We start from the raw sequence: 11101 nt of genomic DNA on the forward strand, positions 1-11101 counted from the left end.
TACCAAGTTTATCACTGAACTTTAGCTTAAATAATGGCTTTTTCAAACATTATTCAAATCTGCACCTGTAAACTTCACCTTATCATCTTCTGTATGCATTTATTCTTTTGAAATCACTGAGCCTTTACTGTGGAAGATGTACTCTAATTACACCTTAAAAATAGATCCTTCCTCATTAGAGATACACAGATTTCTTCAGGTGTTGATTTACTGTGAAATGATGAAGGCTTATATCAAAGGTATACTTGTACCTTGGTCCTCTTAATATGAGTGAGATGTAGGTACTCAGCTACCTTCAAGAATTTGGGCATAAGCTCCTCATATTTTTCCTACCTCCAAAACCATTGCTGTTTCCAAGTTTTCATGCTATTTATGTTTGCAGAATTGTTTGTTTTTAAACGCTGTATTTAAATTATGTTAGGTGAAAGCAATACTTACTAATTAACAATAGCTTCTCCAAAATTTGCTTTTTTTTACTTTTTTATAGTGTTTGTTTGTTTGTTTGTTTTTGTTTTTTGTGCCTCACAGGTCTTTAGACATCAGCGTGTCTAAACTCTGTAGGGAGTGCTACACTTGTCTTTTTCATATTATAGGATATTATAGATATCATATTATAGACTGGAGCAGGTCAAAATTTTACAACAAATCCTAGATGATATCACAAAGTGGTATTATGAGAGATCAAATATTTTCTGCTTTCTGCAGCTTTAGGACTTGTAAAATTGCTTCTTTCAATTGCAAGAGAACAAAAACACTTACTAAACCCTGCATGTTTGTTAAGCAACATAAAAGCCAAGTTTAATGAAGTCAGTAACATTATTATTATTTACTCAGTTGGTTTGATTTCTATCTCACTGCAGAAATTAAGTGCATTTTGAAAAGGTTTGACCACCATGACTTAAAGCCATCCTATTCCACTACAAAGAAATTAGGGTTAAATTGTACCTGCAAGCCCTTTCTTTTCTTGAGGTATTTTTCCCTTCCTTTAACTCTCCTTCCTGAAGGAGAATGTATCTTTTCTTTCCATTTACATGCTTTTCCGCTTTTTTTCAGCTCCCCCATCACTGTTTTCCATATCTCTTTAGTCTATTGCAAGCCATTCATTTTCCAACCTTATTGGAAGAAGAAAAAATATATTTTTTTAATCTTCTCTTTATAATATTACTATTTTATATGATATAATTGGACTTCACAATTGGTTTCTTTCAGAATCTGTAAAAAAATTATGTGCTAAATTATTTGTGATATGTCTAAGGAATCATATTCTGTAGTATTGTATACAACTGTTTACTTCAATAGTAAATAATTCTTTCTTTTTAACAGATGCTTTGAATCAGATATATCATAAATGTAGAACAAAATCATTGCTTTCTTCATCCAGATTTTCATTGCAAACAAACAAGCTGAAGCTTCTATGGAAAGTATAGATGGCTTGAGCTTGATTTTGCTATCAGTTGTCCCATTGAAATCAATGGAGTTGTACCAATGTAAACCTGATGAAGGAAAGAACCAATTTCTATATACTTATACAAGCCTAAAACATGGATACATATAGATATCTACGTAAAAAGTATAAGTATTATGGTAATTTACAAATACCACAGAAAGCATAGAAATAAATATATTTTATGTACAAATAACATGCATATCAAACATCCCAGTGAAATGCAATCTGGTTTATTTCAGTGAAAGGAATACAGTACTGGTCTAATAAACTGTATAGAGAGTCATTCATTAATCTTAAATTGTCATAATAAAATCTACAACCTCTCACAGAATGCCTAACATATATCTGATGGAAAAAAACAAGAATGTTATTTAGACTCATTAATGTGATTTGATGAACAGTCCCCTTGTTAATACAACCTCTTTTTTCTTTCTTTTTTACTGCTTAATAGAGAAGAAAATCACGTTATTCGGACCTTGACTTTGAAGTAAGTTTCACTGAATTACTCCTGATTATTACAAGTATTTTCCTAAAAGCAAATATGAAGTGTTTTAGCAGATTTTAGCTTTCTGATTCAGTAGATTTCATAGGATTTTTCAGTCAGTACTGTATAGAACAAGAGAAATTCATGAAAACTACTTTGGTGCAACTTGTTTGTAAAATATTCTGAGATCAAACTGTCATAGTGTAATATTAATCATCATGGTTTTAGATTTTAAATTCTCTGCCTCTTCATTTTCATCCTTTTTTTTTTTTTTGGCTATTTATCTGCTAAAAAATGTGACACTTCTGTAGCACAGGCCACATTGTCACAGAAGCTTGCGTTGAGAAATTCTCAGTCATTTTTTCTATCTTTTTCTTCAATACTAATTACTGGCATATGAGTTTCACATCCAAATAGTGATTATAAATGTGTCAAATTTTGAATGATGATGTGCTGCAGTTGTCAAAGCTTATGGATCACATGCTGTATAAAAAATCAAGTTTGTGTAAGGTTCCTTAGGTTGGATGACCACAATTTCAGACTTAGAACCCACTGAATGAGTAGGTTTGTTTGCATTAGTTAATGAACGTTGTATTCTCAGTCACTATGACAAAATCTTTTAGAGTTTTGTTTATTTGATTTTTTTTTCTACTCTCTACCAGAAGCAATATAGCAGTAATTTTCCAAGAGCATTTTAATAATTTATCAATTTTTATTTTTGCATAGGCTGTCTGTGCATGTTATAGCTTGACATAATTCATTATCTATGTCTCTAGAGAAGTTGAACAATCATAATATTTGCATGGAACCTACAGACATGGGACTAAACTTTAGCTTCCAGTGATCCTTACATATCAACAATAACTTTAACACTTCACCCTCCTTGTTTCCATGTTCAAACAAAAGCATTCTTTATTATATGGGCTGTAAACACATACACTTTCAGATTTCAAATTCTAGTCCATAGAGAAGCAAGACACGTAACTAGCAAAATGCAGCCATAGAGTGATCATAGAAGCCTTGGAATGAGAGGTTTACTTTGGTGACCTGCTCTTGCTAAAATGCTAACCTTCCATGTCTGATTGTGTTTTGTTGATAGTTTAATATCATGCCTTAATATCCTTTGTCATCTTCTCCCAGAGGTTGTAGTTATCTTAGGTACTCATGTAACCTCTCAAATATAGCACCAGACAAAGATTCACACAGTAAATTTAAAGAAAATAAAATGAAAATATTATCCTAAATATTTTAGGATAAGTGTGTAGAAAATAAGAACGTGAATCAACAACAAAATTCTGATGAGCAAGTGAGTCTAAAATTAAATGCAAACTCTATGAACATTTTTAGAATGATCTTCACTATTCAGTCTGGACCAGCCTTCTCTCTTCCAACAGTTCCTGAAGTACCCTTAAGGAACTAGAATGATCGAGGTACCATTCACAATAGGCAATGTGGTTGTAGACTTCTTATTTTGGAGACTAAGAGAATTTAGTAGCATCCAAAGAGAATATTCCATGCTAGATAGTGCCATTGAATAGTCTTGGACATGTTCATCTTACTGCTGTAGAGTTGCAGTTTGATAGCAATATATATATATACTTACTGCTCACCTTAATATAAACATTTTGAAGTAAAACCAAACCAAGCCAAAATAAAACATGAAAAACACTTCTTTTTCCTGAGGGTCACAGAGGAAACCCAAAGCCAGCTGCTTTGTAGGGTGAACACAGGCAGACCAAGTCTGTATTCGATGCCATAAAATAGTCTCCATCCCTGTTATCTCCAGTACATATAAATACAGGTATAGTTTTGTGAACCTTCATAGCAAACATTAAAGAATAAAAGTCCTATGATTGTGCTGGGTAGTTTTATAGATAACATGTCTCCAGACAAAGGAGTGAAAGGAAGAGAGAAAGATGATACCCAAACTGGCCAACCGCTATCACAGATCTGTTGGTTAGAATGAAGGCTTCCAAGAACTAGACCAGCTGTAACTTGTTTTTCCTTTATAAATAGTTTTCCATTGCATCCTTAAATCATCCCTTCATGTAGATGAAGGACAGACTGTAATACAGTGAGTTTAGTCTATAGGCAGAGAGTATTACTGCTTAATAATATACTGTCCAATACTAGAATTTGCAGAACAGACTATATGAACTTTGAATTTAAAATGAGCATGCAACATCTTTTCAGCTCTTTTCTTGCTGTTACCAAAGATTAGTTTAGACACCTTTTCATATACTTCAGTATCCAAAACACGACCAAAATCCTGGTCCGGGAGTTTTGGATCCTTGCTGTGCTGCTAGCTGTGGTAATGCCAGCTAAGTGTTCTCCAAGCACAATCATTATGTTCTGAATTTCCCCAAAGCTGGACAGGTAGTTTTTGTCATGAAGGCACAGCACTAATACTTAGCTGTCAGATCAAATAAAAGTCATTCTAATTATGTTGAGCAGAAATACAGATGCTGTGGAAATTCCCAGGAAGTCTTTATAATAGGCGTGCTCTGTCACTTACAAAACCATTCAGAAGGGTTAAACACTATTATTGACATGCACTTTAGGATACAAGATCACAATTACCTTTAAATTCTATGAGAAGATCTGACTCCTGCGTTTCCCCACCCATCCGCTTCACTCTCCCCTTCATACAATGTATTAATTTTATCTACTTGCAATAAACAACTTTTATGCCAAATAATTCAGAAAAGTGCTTCATTACCCTGCTCTCCAGGACTCAGGTCATCTCTGGCTCTTTCTGAGCTCCATTAGGGAGACCAAGGATACAGAAAAGTATGAATACCAGAATGTCTTTTCTTTCCACAGAGCAGCAGAATCCCACCAGCAATAATGTTGAATTGATATTTAATTGCTGGAGCTGCATTCTTTCAGAATTTTATCCACAATAGCCATTCATTATAGCAATATTACAAACTCACCCCAGAATTTAGAATCGTTCTCTTACTAATCTGAAGACATCTCTACAAGACAAAGGAAAAAAAAAATCATGCCTGCAGGGAAAAATCCTTTCCCATTCCTAAGTCTGGCAACAGATCAGACCTATAACATCTTGAAAACACAGCATGCTTCCATTGTACGGCTGGGAAGGCATTTCCCCATCTGTTCTTTTCACCTAGCTATTTCATGCAAAAATTGAGCATTTTTACCTGTAACAATGTAGAAAATCTCCAAGGCAAATTGAATAACATTATTATTATTATTATTATTCATAAGATTTGCCATGAATCTTTGTCAGAATATTTGTCCTTGAGCTAGAGTTCAGCTGAAATCTTATCATAAATAAATTTTAAAAAATTTTGAACTGGGTATAGAATTGTGTCTGAGGTCCTTCTCATTTTGATGATAGCCACCCACAGTGCTCTTCTGAGAGTAGGTGCTGAGAGTAAGGCTTGGCCTTTTCAAAATTCAACCTTGATGTTATTTGTGAGTGTAGTAGAAATGTGAAAGGGGTATCAGCTCAACCTGTCCTGCTTTAGGGGTGAGGGGGACACAAGAGTTACAGCGCCTGGTTGACAGCCAGCTGAATATGAGCCAGCCATGTGCCCTGGTGGCCAAGAAGGCCAATGGCATCTTGGCTTGTGTCAGAAATTGTGTGGCCAGCAGTACTAGGGAAGTGATGATCCTTCTGTACTTGGCACTGCTAAGACCACACCTCAAATATTGTGTTCAGTTTTGGGCCCCTCACCACAAGATGAATACTGAGTTGCTCAGGTGTGTGCAGAGAAGAACAATGAAGCTAGAGAAGGGACATATGAGGAGCAGCTGAGGGAACTGAGGCTGTTTGGCCTGGAGAACAAGAGGGTCAGGGGAGATCTCATTGCTGTCTACAGCTACCTGAAGGAAGCTTGCATTGAGGAGGGTGTTGGTCTCTTTTTCAGGTGGCAAGTGATAGGACATGAAGAAATGGCTTCAAGTTGTGCCACAGGAGGTTTAGATTAGATATCAGGAAGAATGTATTCACAGAAAAGGTGGTTAGGTATTGGAACTGGCTGCCCAGAGAGGTGGTAGAGTCTCCTTCCCTGTAGGTATTTCAGAGATCTGTGGACATGGTGCTTATGTACGTGATTTAGTGGTGGACTTGTAGTGTTAAGTGGATGGTTGGACTTGATCGTCTTGAAGGTCTTTTCCAAACTAAATGATTCTATAATTCTGAGATGAGTGAGTCTTTAGACTGGTGGCTAACTCAGTTGCTTCTGGTATGGGATGCAGTATGACTGGGCAAATCCACAACTGTGCCTAAAGGAAGTGTATGTTCTGAAGGCAGCATCAGAGACTCCTCTTTCATCCTGTTCAGGTCCTTATGCTACTGCAATCATCCTGGTATATATTGGTCAAGATTTTCAGCTCTGTGTTGCATTCTAAGACTGATAAAGCTGTGTTTTCTACATTGGCAATTTAATAGAGAAAACAGATTAAACCCCCACAAATACTTTATGGGTTATTTCCTCATAAAAGAGAGTTATCCAACAGAGCACATTTTCTAGAGAACAGATAAGATGATGAATTCTAAGAAGGAATAAAATAATTTTAAAAGGCTAGAAATGGAGAGCTAATATTGGAAGTTTAAGTTTCTGTACCTCGCTGACAGTTCAGATCGTTCTTTCTAAGTGGTGAGGAGGATAGGGTTGTCAGTGGGTAGAAATTATGGAATGGAAGAGAGGCAAACACAAAGCAACTAAAAGATCCATATGTACATGTGCATACCAGTTATTCTGGTATTAAGAATAAAATTTAAAGCCTTTTCTCTGGCAGACTTCCCACTGCAAGCGTTTAATTTCTCCTCCCACCTGCTTCTCCTCAGGAATAATGTAATGAACTGAGTAAGACATTTGCATTATTCATATGTGCTATTTAACTAAATTCTTGGGTACACGATTCAGAAAACTATCAGAAAGTAGCATTCTCTATATTCCTAGCCTTCTATTAAAAAGTTTCCAGCTGGAGACATTTGTTTCACAGTCATATGCTATTTTCTGCTTTTAGAGCCAGTATTTTAATGCATCAAATCTGTTTTATTCCCTGCAGCATGTCTCCGTACTTCATCCAGTACTAATCTTTGAGGCAGAACCTTTCTTTTTAAAATTCTATGTATATGAAATTTGTTAAATATTCCTGTCTGCCATAACAGTAACAGCTTAAAAGAATCCCTAGGAAGTCACTTAAGTGAAACTTCCTTTATAAATTTAGATCAGCTATCTCTAGTTAAATTATGTTTTGCAAGGGGTTCCTCATGGAATCCTGCAAAATTGTTTCTCTTTTCACCCCACAACTCATGTTAAGTTAATAGGTCTTTAATTGCTTGCTATATCTCATGTCTCTTTTGTGAATAATGTTGCCAATTTCCTGTTCTCAGAAGTGAAACCAGTTCTCAGTCTATGGTGTGGCTATATTAAGGTTAATATGGTCATTATAGCATAGCGGTAGGAATGCATGGCCAAGAGAGCAGCCACATTTCATGAAATTTATAAATACAGAATGCAAATGAAAGATAAACAAGTGAAAATTGGAACTGGTAAAATATTATTTGAGGGTCAGCTACTGCAGCTCCATTTTTAAAGGTATTAACTCAGACTTGGTGGGTGTTACTTGCTGGGGAGGGTCACACTCAGGCACTGCATACAGAAGTTTGTGGTGCTTGTCACGTACACTGCTAGGGAAAATCAGGCTTGACAATTAATGGACATACATAGAGGCTGGTGACCTGCACCGTTTCTATCAATATTACTGGCTGCTGTCCTGGTTGCCACTCAAGTTCAAACAGCTACAGAAGCTTAAGAAAAGCCAAGCTGGGCCCATCTGCTGTTGGACCGAGGCGAAGTATCCTCAGCCCTTCCTGTCTCCTGTCCACCTACAGTACTGAACCACAAGATTGGCCAAACAGTAAGCAGCCTTCAGCTTTGCTCTGGAGGCTGGTCTGAATCCATACCTGATAGTGAACTTATCTGGAAACCACACAAATGGTATGCATGACAGTCTAGGCCTGAAAATAGGTTTCACTCTTTGTGCAGCTGCCAATGCAGATGCATGGCCTGAGGGCTCCTCCAACTGTGGGGTCTGTTTGGGGTCTCCACCTCTTGCACAGGAGTGCCATATAATTAGATTTTGTGGAAGAATGCCATGTGCATTGGCTAGAGGGGGGGTAGTTTTCAATTGCTCGGTACATAAAATAACAAAGCCATTAAAGTTGAGAAATTGTGCGTATTATCTTAACATGTATTCCATTTCAACTGCATTTTGTGATGATCTGAATGACAAGATGTCTCATTAAAAAGACATAACACTTTGGCCTTTTTCCTTTTGGTCCAGGAATCCTGAGTTTGGTGTTCCCATAAAAATTATTCTTAAAAAGTGCTGATACAAACTGCTGTTGTATTCCTCTAGAAATTAAAATGCTAGTATCCAAGCTGAAAACAGAAATTCTAGAAAATATTCCTAATGTTCAAAAGATAAAGTTCCTTCTGAGGAACTGCCATTGCTTTCAAAATTCTTCCAGGCTAGCACAAGAAGTGTGTTCCTTGATTTCAGCAGCTCAATAAATGCGGGGTTAAAAAAGTCCTTTGTATACAGGAAGTGCATTAAACAGAGCAGAGAGAAGACAGTGCAATTCACTTCCATTGATCGACTCTATAGGGAAAAGATGGCCCTGCCAAATTCAATTTACTTTATTATGCTGGGGGAAATAATGGTTCTCTTAAAAAAAGCCCAGATTCAATTATAAATAAAAGCAATTATGTTCCTTTTTTTGCAGAAGGTCATGCATACAAGAAAAAGGCACATGGAATTGTTTCAAGAGCTAAATCAGAAATTCCAGACACTGGACAGATTTCGGGATGTACCAAAATCAGGCAGCATGGTAAGTATTCCTTCTTGGCTATTTAAAATATGCTGGATCCCTAACAATAACAATGAAATGGGAGTTCTTTGAATTCGATGTTATTTCCTGAGAAGACCTCATTTTGTGCTGCTTTTACATAGCCTCAGAAATGAGAACAAAAGACATTTTCAGTAATCTAACCTATGATGGGATTCATTAGATTGTACAACTAGACAATAACTAACTGATATCATTGTAGATGACAAGTAATTGAACTATAGGGAACACATTTAAAATATGTATGTGTCTACTAAGTCTAAAGGACTATATAGAGAAAGCAGCTCACTAATAAAATTTAGCCAAGAGGGCTTTTCCTCTAGCTAGGCAAACAGATATTAAATTAGTTACTGCAAATAAGTCCAACTAGATTTACCTATACGTAAGAGGGTCCAGAAGGCACACAGGGTCTCTGTAATCTTCTGTCTTTTCCATAATAGGCTTATAAATATTTAGTATTGGAAAAGCAAAAATTAAATCATCTTGAATTGACGCTGCTATCATCATAATTCAAATTTATAAACACACACTCATACACACACATAACACCCTGACTACATCTGATAATGAGAGCAAGGAAATAGTTGATTCTGCTTAATTAAAACAGCTAATTTAGTGTGACATATTTGTTAGCAATAATATTATGATTAGTAATAATTTTCTATATAACTTTATAATGTGAAAATTGCATATTAAATGAAACTGAGCTAGAATCATATTATTATACAGCATTTTATGAAGAGTTGCTCTCAGACATGAAGTATTAAGCAGATGTGAGGTCAATGGGTTTACATCATTCTAATCCAACAGAAATTTGGCCCAGATTCTTTCATGAATCTTTAGCTGTGATATATGTTATTTTGCACCCAATTCTCACCCACTCCCCCATTTGATGTTTGCTGGCACATGAAGTTTGCATTCACCCCCTATTTGAAATTTGCTGTCCATGTGAAGCTTGCATTCATTCAAAATCTCAAAGGGGTTTTCTGTGGATGAGCTGTGTTGACTGCTCATGTCAGTGCAAAATTCTTAAAGTGTCTGTTAATAAAAGCTGCCTAGAGGAATGGTCTATCTGTAATGCAGTCAGAGAGTGATCCAGGTACCTACATGTCAGCATCTCAGGCTATTTTAGACAGCCTCAGGTATATTAATCTAGAGCAGAGTATATGCAGTGATGACATAGGAACCACACCTCTCTTGAAAGATAGTGGGAGATCCAACAGGATATCCAAAGGCATCTAAAATGGTGTGAAAATGTTATGTTTAGGCAACTAACATAGCAGAAATCACTAATGAACTTGGTCTCACTCTGTAATTACTTTTACCCTGTAAAACTTCACATTCCAAAAGAATTCAAGGACAGTAGAAAATAAGATGCTTTCAGTTTGCTAATCCTAATACACCTGAGCTGTGAAACAAGGTGGTTATCGCATTCTTGAGGAGCAGGTTTCTTCTGTTCTGTCATGCATCTGCCCCAATTCTACATTGAGTTGGCAATCTCTGTTTCAAAACACTCCATATTTCAGACTGCAAGCTCTCCTCAATTAACTTCGCTTCTCTTTTTGCACTTTTTGACACAACCACAGCTACAATGCTGGCTGTTGTTACTGGATCATTTGGCCATTCCTCACTTACATTGTTTCTTGCAAAAGACAGGGCTTAGCTGGCAGCTCAGGTGAGGAGCCTGCCAAAGAGTTGACTGCTCGCAGCGAAAGACAGTAACAACGGCGCTGAGCGCGTGCCAGCCTGGCTCCCTGCAAAGCCATTTCCTCTCCCTGACTCCTGCATCTCATGAGAGCACATTAGTGATCAGCCTTATAAACAGAAAACACATTTATTTCATCCTCATTTTTAGTTGCTCTTTCTTCTCTGCTTTTCAGGAGAACTCAGCCCAGAACAAGGCTCCATGGGACAGTTTCAAAACCACAGGCGAATATCAACACTATACAACAATAAACGTATTAGACACAGAGGCAAAAGATGCTTTAGAACTAAGACCAGCAGAATGGGAGAAGTGTCTGAACTTGCCTTTAGATGTGCAAGAAGGTGACTTTCAAACAGAAGTTTAACAAAAAGAAAAACAAACTGAACAAGAGAAAAACAAACAAAAATAATTCATTGCACTGACAATAAAGAGACTTTGGGAATCCTGACACTCCTGTCTGAACATTGTGACTACTTTATGTCAGGCTCTTCCTGTGCCAAATGTCAGTGGTTTTTTTTTCATACAGTTTATTCCCACTAGTATGGCTAGTGGAGAACCAGGTGTACAATTCTTACC

General features: G+C 36.7%; 1 protein-coding gene across 1 annotated transcript in view; it reads left to right on the plus strand.

Annotated features, from left to right (window-relative positions):
• The window catches only part of ADGRB3 (adhesion G protein-coupled receptor B3), a 461748-nt gene extending 450859 nt beyond the window's left edge, over nucleotides 1-10889 (plus strand). The window contains exons 29-31 of the mRNA XM_035543018.1: nucleotides 1899-1934; nucleotides 8698-8802; nucleotides 10701-10889. Coding sequence (XP_035398911.1) covers nucleotides 1899-1934; nucleotides 8698-8802; nucleotides 10701-10889 — 330 coding nt within the window. The remainder of the gene's footprint in view (nucleotides 1-1898; nucleotides 1935-8697; nucleotides 8803-10700) is intronic.
• Nucleotides 10890-11101: the final 212 nt, after the last annotated feature.

The sequence above is a fragment of the Cygnus atratus genome, chromosome 3, assembly GCF_013377495.2.
Source record: "Cygnus atratus isolate AKBS03 ecotype Queensland, Australia chromosome 3, CAtr_DNAZoo_HiC_assembly, whole genome shotgun sequence".
Lineage (NCBI taxonomy): Eukaryota > Metazoa > Chordata > Aves > Anseriformes > Anatidae > Cygnus > Cygnus atratus.